Consider the following 19,289-nt stretch of genomic DNA (forward strand, 5'->3'; position numbering starts at 1 on the left):
TAATAATATACATATACACATAATAATAATAATATAATAATAATATACATATATAACATAATAATAATAATATACATATAAACATAATAATAATAATAATAATAATATAATAATAATAAATAATAATAATAATAATAATAATAATAATAATAATAATAATAATATACATATAAACATATATTCTAGAAAAACCTCATCACACGGATCACTGTGCTTTTTTACTAAATTGTGAATTATTGTTTATTTAACTTTTGAAACATCTTTATGTTCATAGAACTCTGGTTGTCATTGTCTTCAGTAAGGACAACATTATATTAAGATTGAAACATAAGTTGTAGGCATACTGTAGACCAGAGGTCTTCAACAGGGGGTTGATTATCAATTTTTTAATTTATTTTTTTCAATTATTTTCCACAAATTGAAATGTCTTTAAATACACATTCACATGAATCCAACATATTGTAGCGAATGGATAAATGGAGGCAGAAGATGTTATGTTTCAGTCACAAATGCACACATTCAGCGACACACACAGGAGCTCTCTCCAGCTGGACCTGTCCCTGCAAGCCTCCTCACTGTACCCTGCACATGTTTAAAATAAAAACATGATTATATGAGCCTGTGTATTATTTGAATAGCTTAGTATTGAATGCACAATAACAAGGTATGTTTATACATGGCACTATTTAATATAAAACAAGAAGCATTCACATTATGCTGTGGGGGAAAAAAACAGTTTGGCTGAAAATTGCCTGCTGATGTAGCTTCCCAATAAAGGGGAATTAACTCTCCCATTGTTTGCTGGAAGAATGAGTAGAGTTCAAAATGCATGAAAATGTTTCAAATGCATGAAAATGTTTCAATTGATGAAAGGACAGCGGCCAACGTCGTCTCCCTATCCCCATAGAGTGATTACATAAATAGGATTAAATACAAAACAAGCATTCACTTTATGGATCATAGTTCTCAAACAACACCTTTGACTAAAAACATATATTTAAAAAAACTGTTTGGCTGAAAATTGCCTGCTGATGTAGCTTCCCAATAAAGGGGAATTAACTCTCCCATTGTTTGCTGGAAGAATGAGTAGAGTTCAAAATGCATGAAAATGTTTCAATACAATTTTACACAATATATATATAGTAGGGGGTCCCTGCTCCATCTCTCTATCAGTTTGGGGGTCCTTGGCCTGAAAAACGTTGAAGACCCCTGCTTTAGATGAAAAGGGTGGCTATATTTTCCCCTGAGATGACAAAAACGTGTGCAATAACACAATATATATATATATCTGTAAGTTACAGGACTCGAAAATGCAGTTTTATGTGAATACAGATGTCTACAAATGTTGTTTTATGCATGACATTACTTCCCTACGCATTTCAATATGAGCTGCTCTGTGATTGGTCAGACTCTTCGTGAATATTCCACAGACCCGGAAGTGGGGCGGTGCTGCTGTTTTGCTGTCGAGTCACCTCTGTCAGGATGGAGGAAAACGAGCTGCTATCACGCTGAAAAACGACGGATCCCGACAACCGAGCATCACCTAACGGGAGAGTCAAGACACAAGACACAAGTCACCGTTTCTCTTGACTAGTGCACCGTTTTCTATAACGTTTTGTTTAAAAATGATGGAAGAAATCGACCGCTTCCAAGTACCCCCAGTCAACGGAGAGACGCAGCCTTTGGTAAGAGAGGAAACACGGACACACATCTTATGCAAATCATTGTGTTGAACGCAAACAGCAACATTGAAGTCTCGGTCGTGGGTTTATCTTGACAGCTGTGTGGTTATAATCTGATAGCAATCTACAGCTCTGGCACAAACTGAGCCTTTGGGATGGGTGTAGGTTGGTTTTCAATTGATGAAAGGACAGCGGCCAACGTCGTCTCCCTATCCCTATATGATTACATAAATAGGATTAAATACAAAACAAGCATTCACTTTATGGATCATAGTTCTCAAACAACACCTTTTGACTAAAAACATATATTTAAAAAAAATAAAATAAACGTCAGTATGCGCTTATAAACATCAATAGTCTTTAGATTTCCTCCTCTGGTGACGTGTTATTTCAGTGGGGATGGCTGTAGGTGGTAGGTTCACACAGATACTGCAGACTGCAACCCTCAGGATGGCCAGCCCGAGCAGGCCCATAGTCAGAGAATAGTCTGTCCTCCCATGATTTATTATGGGACACAGACCTGCCAGTGAAATTAGAATAGATGCACTTCAGCTGCAGCCAGTCATGACATTAATGTGTTCTGTGCCTACTTCCCCATTGCACTGTTTATAGCACAAGGGTGTATTCCTCTAGGTTTGAATGCAAGTATAATACAGGCCCAACCAGCACACTGGACAAGATCTTAAAATGACAATTAATGGCCACCAATAACTTACTGAACCCATGCTCTTATTTTCTAAATTTCCTTTTGAGTTTAACTTTTATTTCTGCAATACAGTTTATTATTACCATAGATAATTCTTATATGCCCGGCTTATTCTCCATACTTCAAATTAAGAAGTCTCAAACAGCTGTCCCTTTTTTTTTTTTAAGTGTTTGCCTTCAGGGTTTATGAAAAAGCAGAGCTCCAAGCTCTACTGTTCATTATAGTACCTGCGCTTCCACAGCCCTCCTACCCCTGAGGCTAAACTTCAGCAGAAATCACAGAAGAACATACTTTCTCTGGTACAGAAAGTCTCCTTTTTATGCAGCGGCAATTGCATTTCTTTATGAAGATTTGATCAATCTGCTCTCATGTTTCATCCAGTGTGATTTCTGTGGAATTCAATCCAATATCAGAGATACTTGGATTGTGGCTGCAGTTCGTCGGCTACAAATCGTATAGATTGTTTACTTATCATGTAATTACTTATTATCATGCCATGGCTTCCTAAATGGTATCTTGCAGTACAACCCTGTGAAGCAGCCCCCTCACTTTCCATTCAAACCATGTCTGATTGTGTCAGAATCACGGCTCATCATCGTGGCTGTGTATTCTTTATGTTAATAACGTCATTGTGATTGCTAAAACACATGAAAACACCTGGCACCTACCTCCTTGTTGAGAATGGATTTCACAGAAATACAACAGCTTTTTATAGAAGACAATGGGGTAGAAGCGTCGCTTGATATTTGTGGTGAATGATCGCGTACAGGTGCTCTTTGGATCCCTCAGGTGTGCTGTGCTTATTCCATCCTTTGATGGGCTCGTTGCCTTGGTGGAAAATGCTCATATAAAATGCAAGCCCCCTCCGAAACTGATCCAAGCCATGCTGAAGGGTTTGTGCAAAATAAAGATTTTACATGGCAATATGTATTTAAAAGGACCCTGCTAGCAAGGATCCTGGTGAAGACCCATGTCAGTTTGGAGCGGTGGTCATTTTAAATACATATTCCCATGTAAAAAAAAAAGGAATTGTTAGACCATATTCCACTTATGAAATCAGCCCTTCTTATGATGGACGAAGCTTTTCTTATAGAATTTGAGTGATTTGAATCACTGAGTTATCGTTTATTATCATAGATGTTTAACGCTTTAGATTGTGAATGTTAACTTGTAAATTCTTTTTAATCCACACTTTTTTTATGAAACATAATCTCCCCAAAACTACCCCAAACCGTCCCATCATTAAGCGCAAGGACATTTGATGAATGATTACTTACGGCTAAATCTAATTATGACTCATTGTCATAAGGATATCTTGCAACTGTTTTTAATGGTCATCTGATGCATCAGTCGACGCTGCTATTGGCCAGTGGGAGGCCGCGATGTGTAATCCTACCAATCACTTGGTCTCTGTGCTGTGTCAGCAACCTTGTGGCTCTTCATCATCAGAGGCAGTAAAGGAGGCGGAGGACACGCTGAGGAAACGGATACACTGAGAGGGCATCTCATTTATATGTGTCTGTGTGTACACATGTTCTCTGAGTGTGTGTGTGTGACCATGAGTGAGTGCAGGTGTATTTGTATGCATGTTGAAGGTCAGGGCCAGTGGCACACCTTGTGTCATAGGCCATGTCGCAATCATTTGTTAAGATACTGTCAGGGAATGATAAGTTCTAAATGCATATTTTAAATGGCCTATCTGGCCTCTCTAAATGTTGTGACTGACTGTTTAGCAAATTGGTGCATGTAAGCATCTTATTTTACATTGCATTAAGGTTTGGGAACTTCTGGTAGCATTTCTTTATCCCAAACTTTAGAGTGATATAGTGTAAGCTGGTCTATTTTAAGATGAACTCTAACTTGTTTATTATGGGCTACCCGCTAATTATAGTCATTTTAGGCGTCTTATATTCAAGAAGTGACAGTAAATTCTGTCCCATTCATCTTAATAGCGAATCCCTTTCAGTATTCACTGCCAGCTCTGCTGAAATATTTCAAAGGGATTTACTTGACAGACAATATGACCCTACCTCATCACAGTATCTGTCCGTGGTGGAAGGGAAGCGTGAAAAACAAGAATGAAATAAATAAATCCTGCGGGTAAGCCTTAATGATCCAAGGGAAGGGCCTGTCACTGATCAGACGGAGCTGTTGTTTGTGCTTGTTAGTGTGGGGAAGCCTCATCTGTGTGCTGTGCTTTCATTGCTCCTACTAGTGTGCATAACATAGTCACTGTAGCAGCTCTCATGAATTATTCCGACTAAATGGATGATGCTCCATCGCCAGATGAGAATGAGACTATTGAATGCATTGAAGGTGTATTTGGCCGTAGTGCACTAGTTCTTGTAGAGAAGTACTTTACTATCACAATAAGAGATGGTTTGCTCTGGATGGCTGCCGGGAAACATTTAAAAGATAAATGATGACTTTTTGCTTTTAGTTGTGCAAAACATGTATCTTAGGGTGTTGTGTTTGTGGTTTTACCAGAATTGTATGTTCTTGGAAGCTTGTTTTTAAATGCGTTACATGAAAATTGATATTCTCACTATCCCTGCTAAATATTAATGAATGTTTTATCAGGCCCTGTGAGACTGGATAAGCACTATTTGTCTTATGGAATTGGCCTAAATTCTTATAGTATGTCATAGTATTTCATAATGATACCATGAAAGGGTTTTGATTAAATAGATCCAGGCATATCTGTGTCTAGACCTATTTGTTTTGAAATCCCATCTATCCCCCTGCAATCATACATTTTATTTTTAATGAATTTTTGCATTTTATGAATTATAAACACGTCTTACTTGTTATATTTCTTTTAGGTACCCTACATTTTAATTAAAGATTTTATTTTACTTTATTCAAATATATTTATACAAGTAGCATACTGTTTGTGAATATAAAGCAGTGGTCTGAACCTATATTCATTTTTCAACTTTAACCATAATATTTATTTATTTACTTTTATTTTATAACTTTTATCTAAAAAAAAAGTTTCAGCTCCAGTTATTTATTTTTCTTGAAGGATATTTTAAGTATAGCCACCTATTTCTCTGGAGAGAATACAGAGTTATTGAAAGCCGAATGCCTGGTAGTCCATGTGGAGACCCTCAGAGCGCTACAAGGGGAGGACTGTGAGATCAACATAATGTGGAGCTCTGTCAGAAGAGCGGGCCAAGCGCGGCCCCAGCTCCCCTCTCTCAATCTGGGGAAACCGTGGTTCCAACAGCAACCCCCTCTGTTCTCTCACGGCCTCCTCCCCATGCCATCACTGCTCACACATAAAAGAGACGGACCCAGGGACGTAGCCAGAACACTCGAGCGTATTGATGCAGAAAACCAGGCAGCTATAGTAGCACACAGTCTTGGGGAAATATCGCCAGAGTACTGGACACAAGCAGGCTCTGAAAAAGGAGCTGATTTTCCGGGCTGTGTGGCCCTGGTGATAAATCAGCTGGTTGCTCTCAGTACTGAGTTGATTGTGCCCTCAGGACTGTGTTCAATTTCAGCTGCCCATTGGAAGTATAGCACAAGTGGATTTGAATTGTATTACCAGAAACAACTTGGGTCCAAGTTTAATCCCTGTCAGCCACTGAATTAGCAAACAACTCAGTCTATGACGAGACGATAACATATGCAGTTAGTTCTTAGTGTTGTTATTTAGTTGTATCACAGCTGACTTGCTCTGTACTGTGGGTTTCTTATTTTTTTCTAGGACCCAGCAGCGACCTCCACCTCAGAGGCAGACGCTGACAACAAGGGAGAGACTGTGGCCATGAACTACAAGCCCTCACCACTGCAAGTCCAAATAGGTATCACAAGAAAACACATTGCAAATCAATACACAGCTTCTGATTTAATATCTAGGTTTAACAGTAAGCAGTAACAAAGCCCTTGTAGAATGGAAAGAATTAGATAGGAACAAAAATGCCCATGGGCTTTCCCAGTATGCACATTTGTGTTAAGGCAAGCATAAAAGGTCAAAATAAGCACAAACATTCTGTTCAACATTAGTTCAAATTCAGTACCATGTGATATTTGAACGCTCAAGCTCCAAAAAAAACTTGATATTTAAAAATATTGTTTCACGAAACTCTGAACTCAATATCAATAAAATATTCAGTTTGTCAAAGAATTACGTCTTCAAAAACCATTTAAATTGAATTAAGGGTGTTGCTTATGCTGGTTATATAGTCTGTATACTTTATAGAAGTTGTATATCAGATAATTTGCCTAAAAAGTCTGTTTTATTACTTTCTGCAACAAACAAAATCATATAATTCTGCATCTGATCATGGTCATGAAGTTGAGGTTTATTGATGCATTTGCTGATGACCTCACACCCTCTGGTTGCTCAGAGAAACAGAGGGACCTTGCCAGAAAGGGATCAGTGAAGAATGGCACCGTGGGAAGTCCTGTCAATCAACAACCCAAGAAGAATGCCAGGACAAGGTAACAGCTTCCACTGCCTGCTTGTTTCCTGTTATGTTGAACCAACCCGACCACAAATGTTTCACTTTGCATCAATTAGCATTTCAAGCATGTTTTTGTTTTGTGTCCTCCGCTCGGCCTGCTACTGAGGCGTTATTTGGTGCCAGCCTGCTGTGGACGCCATCAGACTTCCTAACGTTACAACCAAATGCTCAGCTTTTTAGAGAAGGGGATGTTTTTGTGGTGTGAATGGTGATAAGAGAGTCAGATCCTCAAGAATAAACCCAGTACAACCCACAACATTTACAACTGGCTCATCTGTCTAATCCCACTCACTGCTGGATTAGTGGAAATATCAGAAAGGCTACTGATTGGTCTAGACTCAGCGTCCCACAGGGGGAAACATAATCTAGAAACGCCTGCAGTCTGAAAACCTACAGATTAGCCTCCAATTTTTGTTTCTTTGTTGCCTGTAAGAAGAGCACTACATTTAGGACAAGTATCCTGTTCCTGTAGTACTTGATTTGAAATGTTTGTGAAAAATGTTTTTGGGTGTTTCAGTAAAAATGCATTAAGCTACGTGGTGGAAAGACTTTTGTGTAGCGTTTTTAAAGTCTTCTGTGTTGTGCCTCGATGTATGTCCTCATCTTCAGGTTGGTTGTGCCAAACAAAGGCTACTCCTCTTTAGACCAGAGCCCAGATGAGAAGCCCCTGGTAGCACTGGACACTGACAGGTATGTATATCACGTAGTACACGGTCTGACACAGTTAGAAGAACAAACTTTTCAGGGAGACCTTAAGCGAGGGAACAGGAGAAATTCACCAACTTGCAGTTTTTTGTAGGTCTCACCCTGCTGTGATGGCACATTAATCCATAGAGCAACTTGAGAGAGTTCTTAACAGAAGGGATCCTAAAAAAGGGACAAAGCCTCTCCCGGGGCGCGGGATTAGAGGATAGCAGGGTGAGGATTTGGGCAGGGAAAAGCGGCTCAGTGGGAGTGCTCGAATCCCCCCTTTTACCAGCAGGTCTGCATTTGACACAGATGAGTCCCACCCTATGTGCCCTCCGTATGCTGCTAAACTCTCATGTGAAATGGGAACTCTGGAAGCCAAGCACACTTACATCATGTATTGCTTCATACACACCCTCTGACAAGCTTTCTGACTCACAGCAACACAGGACACCCGTTTGTTTATTGTCCACATTTTAGACTCTAGCGTAGAGCCTTTGGACAATGTCACTCTGTACGTTGTTTACAGTGTTTGAAAGGCAGATTAGTCATTCGGAGGAAAAAGCCTGTTCGGTGCACAATCGTGATACTGCTACTCCTTAGACTACATTTCATTTAAAAAAAAACGTTGTTAGTTCATCTCACTGAAAAAGCCAATCATTTAGAAATCAAGAGACTGCAGCAGAGTGTCACTGTTAACTGATATTAGCATAAAGCACATGAGAAGTACTACTCAGCCTGTATAAGAAAATAAATAAATAACTCCAAGTACGGACTAAATAACCTTAAATAACCCAGATAGAGAATTTTAAAGCAGAAAGTCTGCCTTACAAACTGAGATCACAGAGTTTGAAAGGCGTGGGCATTTAGCAGGCAGGAAGCATAGAACGAAAGAGTTAACAGAGTTGCGTCATGGGAGCTACAGGACTAAAAGTTATGATATCTCAACCTCTGGTTCGATTTAACCGTTCTTTAAAAGTCTTATTTTCTACTTTTCCCAGCAATACTATTTAATTGACTTCCTCTTTAAGCATTCAGATATCATGTCCCACCACTGTGTCTAACTGCTGATGTCTCCTGTCTTTCAGTGACGATGACTTCGACATGTCCAGATACTCCTCATCAGGATACTCCTCAGCCGAGGTGAGATGTCTGAGGGACCAGGTATCTACACACGCATTATACTGTTTCACAGCGTCATTTGGTGAATCCACAAACATCACCACCTGATCACCCAGTCCCATTGTCACACCACTCACACCAGGTACATGTGCACCCGTCTGAAATAAACGTACGCTGGCTCCTCCGAGGATTCATAGTCACAGTCATCTGTAATGAGTTTTTCCCATAGTTCTCATCCAAATTCCTTTTCATTTCTTCCTCATAGAGTAGAATCTTTTTTTTTTTTTGTGCTTCTTGCCTCACCCCTTTTGACACCAATTACCTGCACTCTATGTTGCTGCCTTCTCTTTCTCTAATAGTAATAAATCATATTTTAATGAGATTTTTAGAATCAACATAGGAGCTGATTTAACTAACAAGGTCGTTCCTAGCTGAAGGATTTGTCAAAATTGTCCTGAAGCTCTGCTGATACTGTGTCTCTCCTCTTCTGCAGCAGATCAACCAGGACCTGAACATCCAGCTCCTGAAGGATGGGTACCGTCTCGATGAGATCCCGGATGATGAGGACCTGGATCTGATCCCCCCAAAAGCGGTCAACCCCACCTGCATCTGCTGCCAGGCTGCTCCCTCCACAGCCTGTCAAATCCAGTAGCTCCACCGCCTCCCTCAAAGAAACCCTCCTGCCTGCCACCTGCACTGAGGCCAACTACTGACCAGAGTGGCAGCTTGGAGGAAAAACTATCAACTGGCAATGGCACAAAGGGAAAACAAAGGTTATACATGCTAAGTTAAAAAAATGGAGATAGGTCAAATCTTGAGAAAAGAGTCACTATGTACAGTATCTGTGTGCGTTCCTCCTATGGTAGGATCTGTGCATCTTACTTCTCCATTGTTGGTTTAGCGAGGACTCGACTGATGGCAGAAACATTACCTCTAAGGAAAACGTTTTACTTTTGCTTCGTCTTCGTTTGATTTCCATCTCATGCTTGTGGATATTTTGGTTTACAAGGACCATGGGGGATTGTGAGTCATTGTGGAAGAACAGAAACGCAATCAGTTGACAGGTTCTGGAACAAATACCTGAAATGGTGACATTAGCGTGACGGTGCATCATCCATGGAGTCTACTTCTTCTACTGGTGTGTCATAGAAAGTGTCAGATTGAACGACAAGAAGAGATTGGAAGTTTTGTAGTGGCCATTGTTTATTCTTTCTCTTTCTCATTTCTCTTTCAGCCAGTCTGCTTTGTATTCCTGTGTATATATGTGTCAGACATGAAAATGACATGTTTGTCTAAATATGTCCAAGGAAGTAGTTCTAAACCATCAAGCTGCTGGCGAAACACTAATGCTTACACTCACAACACTATGGGAGTAATTCCATATTTCTTTTTCAAGTTTGTCTGTTACACAAAGGTTGTACTGCGTAATTGTTTCATATTCAGTTAAAAGAAGCTGAGAACAAATAGTTTTGCATGTTGCCTGTTAACAGTGTCCTACTGACCAGCTCGTGCTGACGATTTATCAGTTTTTAAACAACCTCTAAACACATCCTTGTGCCGATGAGACATTTTGTGAGGCGTGCTTTTAAAGAAATCAAGTTAGTAATATTTAGGTTCATCCACTGTAATACCAGTAAATATAGAGAATCCGTTATTAGAAACGGCCCATGAGTTACGGCGTTCTTTCTTTGTGTTTGTCCATGAAAGCCCCGACATGAGTGGATGTGTAAGAGGAGCACAAAGGCAGTCACCACCAGTGAATGTGTTTACAAAGTACTACTACTTTCAATAATAAGAGGCTTAGAATATCTGCAAATACTTAGAAAGTTGTGCAGTTTGGGCCGTACCAGTGTTATGGTTTCTGAAGAATGTCTATAAAGTGTTTCCATTTTGCTTGGATGGAAATTAAATGGATTTTTTAAATTTATTTTTCTTTTAAGTGTATTAGGTTTGTATGGTTGTACATCTGCACATATCCCCCTTGACTTATAATATAAGCAATTTGTCTAATATGATTTGGGGACTGTATATGTAGCAACGGACACAGCTGTGTATTGTCGACGCTTTATGCCAATGGATGTTTTCCCATGATGTTAAGTAGGAAGTACTTAATGCCGACTGATTATTTATCATGTTTACATCACATCTCTTTAGCTCTACAGATGATAAAAGTCACTTGCATGTGAATCTGTTCTGAAACAAATGACGGTAAAAGAACAGGCTGGGTTTACCCCCCAAACACACAAATAAATGCACATTTTGACACCTGAAAAACACTTTCTATTTAAATGCATCTCTTAGAGCTCTCTTTTTATTTTTTTATTTGGGGAGGGGCCAGATTTGCAAGCATATACGTAAGCATGGTCAAGAAAAGGAAGACATTTATTTGAATGAATGGATAGTACCGTAAGTGGAGAACTAAAAGCTACTCGGAAAGGAAACTAAAGTGCTAATTCTATCCCTTAACCTGTAAGAGGGCATCTCCTTTCTCTCATCACTGATATACCTGATTAAACAGCCTCAATGCTTCTACAGCATTTAAATTACAAAAGAAAACGAGCATTAAAACAAGTTACAGGTGCCATGTGTGTAGATGAAAAAAAATGACTTTTATGTCTGTACTCTGTATTGAGTAGAACAATACCTGAATAGAAGAGTAGGTCAGGTAATATGTCACTAATGCAGCTACTAGCTGAGGCGTGTGTTGGACAAGTAGCTGTGTACACTTAACATTAACATGTAGAGACTGACTGTAAGTGTCTATGGTGCTGATTTTATTTTTTATCATTAACATCATCCCAATAGATTCACACACGGGCAGTCCCAGGCTTGTGGCGTCTCATTAGGGGTGTAGCTTCACTAATTCTTTGAGTTCCGAGTCTAAAGTAATGCATTGTAACAGAAGCTATTTATTTGCAGTTGTGTGTTTTTTAATTTATTTTTCAAAAATGGCAGACTGATTTTGTTTAATTTTTATTTGTCAGGTGCTTATTATGACAATTGTGAACTGGTTCCATTTAGATTTTAACCGTGTCAAAGTTCTGTGTATAGTGCAACATATCAAAAAATAAATATTAGATATCTGAAGTGTGATGGTGTCATGTGTTTTTAATTGTACAAGTTTTGCCAATTTCTCATTTTACAACTATTTTACATATTTCACCAATAGATGGACGGTCTGATTAGAGCGGGCGAAGTCTCTACGCCGCCTCAGTGAGTTCTTAAGAGCTCCTATCCAACCAGCTCCTCAGACTGCTTCACACTGCTTGTCCCTGCAGGAGGTGCAACAAATAGCTACTGTATGAAACACTTTGCCTGGCTCCCACACAGAGTCTCTGCTGATGATGTGTGATTACCTACCGAAGTGGCCACATTTCAGCCAGGAAACACAGGATGTGGAATAGAGAGGTATAGATAGATAGATGGATAGATAGGAGAGCAGTGAGTGTGAGGTGGTGGGGGGTTGGGTTCTTGTGATTAGCCTTGAGTTGATCCCTTGAGAGCAGATGGTGAATGGTGGCTTACTTAGAGAAGACGCTTTATATCCCAGGAGCTAGTTTGTGTCCACGCTGAAAGGATCAGCACTGAAGTTGAGGAAGACGTAGTACAAAGGTTCATGAGACAGGACCGCTGGGAGACAGGTGAGGGACATTTCCATACCCAAAAATGATGCTAGTAGAACATAATTGACTTCATGGTTATAGGTAGAATATGTTATTGTAGGCTGTGGGAGTGAGACTGTGCTACTCTGTGTAGTCTGGCCTTGTATGTAGTTTACTGTAAAATCAGCCTTCCCTCATAGATTAAAACAATAACAAGACGCAGGCGGGACGTGGCATCATGTTGTCGAGGGACCTGAGTGTAGCCGCCGGGCTGCTGCTGCTGCTGCTGGTCTGTGTCCAGCGTCTGCACGGCTCTGCACTCCCTGCTGTTTCCTCCTACGAGTTCACAGCCTACAGGATGCAACAGTTCAACCTGGCACAAAGGAAGCATGGTGAGTTCAGAGCGTTACACCTCAACTCCAGTGACGGAGGTGATGATTAGGTTCATTTACTAAAGCTCTGTACAGCTTTGAGGTACTTTACTTGAGTATATCCATACACACCATATACTGCTTTTAATTATACTCCACTACATTTCAGAGGGAACTATTGTACTTTCTACTCTACTACTTCTATCTGACAGCTGTACTTACCAGTTACTTAATCCAGTCATTAAACCTTTTTTGCTTGTGACCTGTTATTAAAGAAATGTGTCTACTTGGGGCCCTTGTCATGTTTCAGATAAATCAGTTGTTAAAGAGAGAATCATTTAATATTTCCCACGAAAGTGAAGAATAGAAGAAAGTCTGAAAAATTACTACAAATATCCGCTGCAAAACAGTTTTTCTTCTTTCCTATCCCATCAATCATCTCACCAAATAAAAGTACTCATAATGCATAATGGCTTCATTCAGAGTGTGAAGTATTATATATACATGTGTCTTATACTGTTGGGTAATTATAACTGATATACTAATATGTAAGCAGGATGTAAATGTAAATTTGTCCTATGTCGTATGCTGATCATGTTTGCATGTTAAATCTTAGTAAAAATGTAACTCTATAGCGGCCAATTAAAAGCAGTGGGGTACAAATGCAACATTTTCTCTAAAATGTAGTGTAGAAGCAGTGTTAAATATCATATAATTGAAATAATGTCCAGGCAGCTACCAGTAGAATACTGGTTAATGAAGTCCCTTGAGTTGATATTTTTGTTCATTTCACCCTCATCTTTCATTTGTCCTCTTAGGTTGCCGTGGAGCCATCGTGGTGGCGGAGGCTCGCTCAGCAGATGAGCCGGTGCTGACCCGCCGCTGCGTCATCATGAAGTTGCTGGACTTCACCACAGAAAAATACCTCGAGGCCCAGAGGCAAAGTGCTGCCGCCATCATGATCCTGCTGCCCAAAAATATCTCCGGTATCCCCCATGAAACTGTTCAGGTAACAAGTTATCCAGGAACACCTTTTTGCTCCAGGACACGCTGCGAGGCAACAATGATAAATGACTTACAGCTTCTTTTCTGACAGGATACAGTCTCTGAATCATAATATCTTGTATCTTAGTGCTCCAGGGCTTTAGGTAATAGCTTGCTTGAAGTGTTATGATCACCACACTGCAGAGCATCTTTCATATATCTGTGAAACAGAAAGAGTTCCCTTTTCCCCCTCGCAGTCCTTCATGGTGAGTGAGAGCGAGGCCTTGCTGAAGGAGACCCTCATGCCTGTGTATGTGGCGCCCGAGGACGATCAGCTGCTTTATATGTATGAGGAGGTCAAGCAAGCTGCAGCCACAAGGACCTTATCTATATTCGTCAGAGGTGAGAGGAGCGAGAGGATGTTACATTTTTATTCTAATGAGGTGAAAAACAATACAGCATGTCCATACCAAGGGTTTGTATTATATATGTTTTGTTTTTTACGCAGTCCTTCGAAGTATGGTCACAGCTACAGCCTTCCAGATATTAGTGAGCAACAATGTCCCTATTAAGGGCATCACTGACAACATCATCACCACACTTGAGGTGAGTTTGGAACAGACAAGAATGTTTTATTTTGACTGCATGACGTTCTTTCGATGTCAGTCAAACCTAATAAGTTTGACTTGTGATTGGTCAAGGGAGTGCTTCCAGGCGCAGGCGAGGACGCACCCACTGTTGTCATCACTGCCCACTATGATTCCTTCGGGCTGGCACCAGTGAGTCACATAAAAAAAAAATTATGAAACTGCAGTACAATACTATGTTTATTTAATGTTTGTATTTGTGTGCAACACAGTGGTTGTCGTATGGAGCGGACTCTAATGGCAGTGGGGTCACCATCCTGCTAGAGTTGGCACGTCTCTTCCAGAAGCTTTATAGTAGCCCAAGCACCAGACCACAGTGAGTTACAACCCCCCCATGTACAGAGGGACCTCCTGACATAACTAAACATATGTTTCCAGTAATGCTAATAGTCATAGACACTATGAGAACGTACATTTTTTATTATGGGTGGATGAATTTACAGTCAGAACATCCCAAACCCGGCTGAAAACCTTGCTGTGTTCCATTCTCAAGAGAGCTGTACATATAATCACGTATCATCATCTCTTTTTGTAGATTACTGCTAATCATCTGAAAAAGTAACTCCTGTCATGTAGAGGTAAACAACATACTATTAAATGCTTGACTGCTCTTTTATAGATATAATTTAATGTTCTCCTTAACTGGAGGAGGAAAGTACAATTTCCTGGGCACGAAGAGATGGATTGAAGATAATCTGGACCATGCTGGTGAGTTTTGCTTGAAGTATTTTTGGCTTTTTGAAAGTAGTCTACAGCGCCACCATATCTGAAAATGAGCAGCCAAGATTAATTTCATCCAACCCTTTTTTTTTTTTCTCCAGAGTCCAGCCTTCTCCATGACAATGTGGCATTTGTTCTGTGTTTGGATACACTGGCCAACAGTGATGAACTGTACATGCACGTGTCCCGCCCTCCTAAAGAGGACACTCCCATGCATTCCTTCGTTCAACAGCTGGAGGAGGTAACACGCTTTACTGCCAGGTCCAAAATATGGAGTAGGCCTTTTCTCTGTCTTCAGAGACTTAAATGTGTGATCATTCCACCAGGTGGTGTCCTCCAGGTTTCCCTGGGTGAAGGTGGGATTGGTCCACAAGAAAATCAATCTGGTGGAGTCCACAGTAGCGTGGGAGCATGAGCGTTACAGCCTGCGCAGGATACCAAGTTTTACTCTGTCTCATCTGGAAGACCCCAAATCTGAGCTACGTGGCTCCATGCTAGACACCATGTGGGTTCTTAATTCTGTGTATGACTAACATCATTTGGTGCTTGAAGACCTTGTTTACAATGAGAATATGATATGAAAAGATGCTTCAAAGAGACAAATCACATTTGTCTTTGTGTCTTCTCACAGGTCACAGGTGGACTTCAGGAAAATGAAGCGGAATGGCATCATCATAGCAGAAGCACTGGCGCGTTTTATGTACAATCTCTCTGACAAGGTGATTAAAGTGCATGGAAATAGGATGCATGTATCCAAATACATATACTGTGGTTTCATCTTTCATCTGCATTTTAATGTGTGATTAATCTTTATTATCTTCTCCAAGGGTTCACCCAAAGATGTGCAGGTTTTCAAGGGCCAATTGGTAAGTTGGCTGGATATTTTGGTCAATAAACTTAGGCAAATGGTGCCCTCTGGTGTTAGTTTATAGGCATTGCAGAGTTTTGTGTCTCCATAGTCCCTGGCCTTCATTTAAAGATTGGGGGCATTTGAATAAAACCACTTATTAAAATACACAGTACTTCAAAAGTTTTGAGTTACCCATTATATTGATGTTTTTCTACTTTCCATCAATAGTGACTATTTTAACAGAGAAAAAAACAGTATTATTCAGACACCAAATGTGTACATTTTTTCCCCCGAAAAAAGAATAATTACATAATTCAAACTTGTGTTTGGTTTACATTTTGAATTAGTTTTTCAGTTCAGAAAAAGCATAAGTGACCTTAGATTTTTATTGAACCATAATCGTAATTGTAAATATTTATATTATTTGGCCCCCTGCAGTCTACTCAGTGGTTGTATTGAAGACTTTTAAAGACTATTTCAACTGTGATTTGTCAGTCCACAGTATGTCCAGATCATATTCTGTGATCCAGTTCCAATGGTGCTCACCAAACAATATCCTCCTATATCTATTGTGACGTTTAAAAATAGCTCTTCTTAAGCAACACACCTGATAATATTCCAGCTTCATTTTGGCTGCATAGTTTTACACTTGACACTGAAACGAGAACTTGTTACTATTTAAATCTGCAAACATGTCGATGCTAAGCTTCCAGTTTCTTTCCCCGATGACGGATTTCTTCTATTCTTATTCCACTGTTGCTCAGATTAGTCCTCTAAGCCAACAGACTGACAAATCAAGCTTTTGTGGCGTATATTTGGAGTTTAGAAATTAAGGATTTTCATGCTGGACACCACTACGCTACTTCTATTTTTATTTCATGGCACATGAGACCTTTCCTACATTTTTCTTTCTGTGAATCCACATGTAAACTCTTGGTGCAGGACTTCCACGACACTCGGATGTCCAGTCTGATGTCCTTCCTGACGTCAGTCCCTCGAGCCACCCAGCTGCTGGATAAGGAGCCCAGTCACATCCTGCTGGTCAACTCACTGGAGCACGAGTTCAAACGATACCTGCAGCAAGTTCACAGACACGCCTACCGACAGGACAGGAGGTAAAATGTAGTAGTAGAAGAAAACAGATACCATGCAATGTATTCCCAATGCAACAATATCCCCCATAATTAACTATATTTCTTCTTACAGGGACCCTGATATTACCTTTTTTGATCAAATGAACCAACCAATAACAATGTACAGGTAAATATCTGAACTCACATGCATTTTGTGCACGTGGTCATTTCAATAAGACACTAGGACACTGACACACTTTTTCTTCCAGAGTGAAGCCAGCAGCCTTTGATCTCTTCCTTGGTGGCTGCATTGCTGCTTATTTGGGGATTGTTTACTATGCCATCCAGGTTTGTCAATACTACCTTTTTATATTGTCCATTCATGCTGTATTGCACAGCCCCTTGTATGTTGTCTCATACGTTCAACAGATAAGTAGACAAAACTTGACATATCAGGGTTGTTTTCTCACACCACCTCTCTGTTCTCTCTTACAGAATTTTGGTTATCTCTACACGAAGCTCAAAGTGGTAGTGAAATCGAAGCACGACTAAATAAGACTGGGAATACTGAATCGATGAAAAGGGCTTTAAAGACTGCATTGCACATGCTGGACTCCTGCTTCACTGGCTGTGCAGAAGATTAAAGCAATGCAGCAGGAATCTTCTAAGACCAATCATATGCACAACTTACGAAGTGTGCATTTGTATGAAATGTAGTATATTGTTTTCATAAATACACTGTATTTTAAACCATTTCTCAGACTGGAATTTCTTGTTTGGAGGTGATGTAAAGTTAACAAAACAAATAAAGGAGGAGTAAAGGATTTGCCCAGCGTCAAAGTATACTGAAGAAGGGAACACAACCTAGAGGTTAGATTTGATTTGAGCCCCCATGAAGGACGTTGCTGCTGCATCATTACTATGATTCCCCATGCCCTCTGCTCTGCATCTGTTGACATGGATTTGACTGGGCTTAACGGGGATGTCAAACAAGGCCCAGGCACTGCGGCGAGCTGAACAGCAAGTTCCTGTCACAGATAACTCAGTGAGAGCAGTGGAGAGACAAAGGCACCCTGCAGCGCTTGGTGAATTATTGATGCTCATGTGGCACGCTGACAGTGAATAGAGGTGACCCTGGGCGGTGGTGGGAGACTCTTAGAAATCCCATCCCTCCTCTGGTTTGATCCAGTTATGTAGATCTGATAAGACTGATTCTGTTTTAACTACCGGGCAGCTAAACAGCTGGGAGCTGAGTTTGGAGTGTTTCAGATCAGTGCTGGCTATAGTTTATGTTGGCCCCTGGGAGGGAAGTAGGTCATGGACAGCGACCCAAGGTATGTGTGTCTCTGCAGGGGGGCCTGGTGCTTTAGGAGGATTAGTGGCCGAGTGCTCAGGTAGCACAAAGAGTTGTTCTGGTTCAGCAAGGATGCTCTAAACCTTTCTCTACTCCTAACATACAGATTCATCACAATAGCTACAAGTTAAACAAAGTTTTTACCATGTATTTGTGCGTTGATGAAGATCAGAGCAGGATTCACAGCTACTGATGCATGCACACATTTGATGTTGTGATACATTAAACACAGGAGGATTGATCTACATCAGCAATGTAGATGTCATGCACAACCCAGCAACCGTTTTAAGAAGAAAAAACGCACACTTTTTTTTTGCGGTGTGAGTGAAAGAACAACAGACAGTATGAAAGAAAGGGAGGAGCCACCAGGTGAGAGGGGAGGAGAGGGATGTTCATGACTTTCAGGCGGACTGGAGGGAAACAGAGACAAATAGGTAAGACAACAAGTGAAGATGGCTCCCCAGCTCTACCTCACCATGTACAACGAGCAGTTTGCCTCTCCCGGCAGGACCAAACGAGAAGAACTTCGGCCCACCTCTGCCCACCGCAGGAACAACCCCCAGCCCCGGCCGGTAAGAGGCACAGCCACATGGAACTTATTGGTTTAAAGGGATAAAGTAATCATTTATGAAGACATGTAAAAAAAAATCTAGGAAAATGTGAAAATCTACGTGTCATTCCTTAAATTAATGTAATTCAGCAAATAATGTAACTAAAATAATTGAAAACATTTCCAAGTGGTGCATGTAAGGTCAAACAAGACTAATTGGATCACTTATTACTGGCACTCTCTTTATTGTTCTTCATTTAGCAAGACTAAGGAGTCCTACACTAATTGGCGACTGGTTGTTTACATTTCCCTGTGCGTGGTGAAAGCTCCTTAACATCTATTATTCAGTACTTCCTCCATGCCTATTCATTCATCCTGACATGGGGTAAACGAAGCTAAAAACAGAGAGTACAGTTACCCGAATGTAAAGGGGCAAAAAAAAAATAGAAAACCTACACTGCAGTTT

At 40.4% G+C, this 19,289-nt stretch overlaps 2 protein-coding genes across 3 annotated transcripts; both read left to right on the forward strand.

Annotated features, from left to right (window-relative positions):
- The first annotated feature begins 1,470 nt into the window (after window positions 1-1,470).
- Window positions 1,471-11,759, forward strand: fam219aa (family with sequence similarity 219 member Aa). Of its 2 annotated transcripts, none has more exons than XM_054617027.1 (6): window positions 1,471-1,685; window positions 6,104-6,200; window positions 6,747-6,840; window positions 7,473-7,553; window positions 8,639-8,693; window positions 9,166-11,759. In XM_054617027.1, the coding sequence occupies exons 1-6, from the start codon at window positions 1,626-1,628 to the stop codon at window positions 9,322-9,324; spliced, it is 546 nt and encodes a 181-aa protein (XP_054473002.1). In that variant the 5' UTR covers window positions 1,471-1,625; the 3' UTR covers window positions 9,325-11,759. The 2 variants fall into 2 exon arrangements, with proteins under 2 accessions (XP_054473002.1, XP_054473003.1); XM_054617028.1 differs by having other exon boundaries at window positions 8,639-8,814; window positions 9,166-9,234.
- A 753-nt stretch (window positions 11,760-12,512) lies between these two features.
- On the forward strand, window positions 12,513-17,471 carry zgc:109965 (Nicalin-1-like). The gene is made up of 15 exons (XM_054617250.1): window positions 12,513-12,666; window positions 13,464-13,654; window positions 13,887-14,031; window positions 14,138-14,235; window positions 14,331-14,408; window positions 14,489-14,592; window positions 14,896-14,984; window positions 15,098-15,237; window positions 15,323-15,501; window positions 15,628-15,715; window positions 15,824-15,862; window positions 16,789-16,961; window positions 17,053-17,106; window positions 17,189-17,267; window positions 17,415-17,471. The coding sequence occupies exons 1-15, from the start codon at window positions 12,513-12,515 to the stop codon at window positions 17,469-17,471; spliced, it is 1,668 nt and encodes a 555-aa protein (XP_054473225.1).
- Window positions 17,472-19,289: the final 1,818 nt, after the last annotated feature.

This window comes from Anoplopoma fimbria, chromosome 17 (assembly GCF_027596085.1).
Source record: "Anoplopoma fimbria isolate UVic2021 breed Golden Eagle Sablefish chromosome 17, Afim_UVic_2022, whole genome shotgun sequence".
Lineage (NCBI taxonomy): Eukaryota > Metazoa > Chordata > Actinopteri > Perciformes > Anoplopomatidae > Anoplopoma > Anoplopoma fimbria.

Bases quoted from the DNA above. Each gene is read 5' to 3' on its own strand.
- zgc:109965 (XM_054617250.1), top strand. From the start codon at position 12,513: ATGTTGTCGAGGGACCTGAGTGTAGCCGCCGGGCTGCTGCTGCTGCTG. The intron at 15,502-15,627 runs GTGGGTTCTTAA...GTCTTCTCACAG, and splicing joins GGCTCCATGCTAGACACCAT to GTCACAGGTGGACTTCAGGA. The intron at 15,863-16,788 runs GTAAGTTGGCTG...CTCTTGGTGCAG, and splicing joins AGGTTTTCAAGGGCCAATTG to GACTTCCACGACACTCGGAT.
- fam219aa (XM_054617027.1), top strand. From the start codon at position 1,626: ATGATGGAAGAAATCGACCGCTTCCAAGTACCCCCAGTCAACGGAGAG. The intron at 7,554-8,638 runs GTATGTATATCA...CCTGTCTTTCAG, and splicing joins GTAGCACTGGACACTGACAG to TGACGATGACTTCGACATGT. The intron at 8,694-9,165 runs GTGAGATGTCTG...CCTCTTCTGCAG, and splicing joins CAGGATACTCCTCAGCCGAG to CAGATCAACCAGGACCTGAA.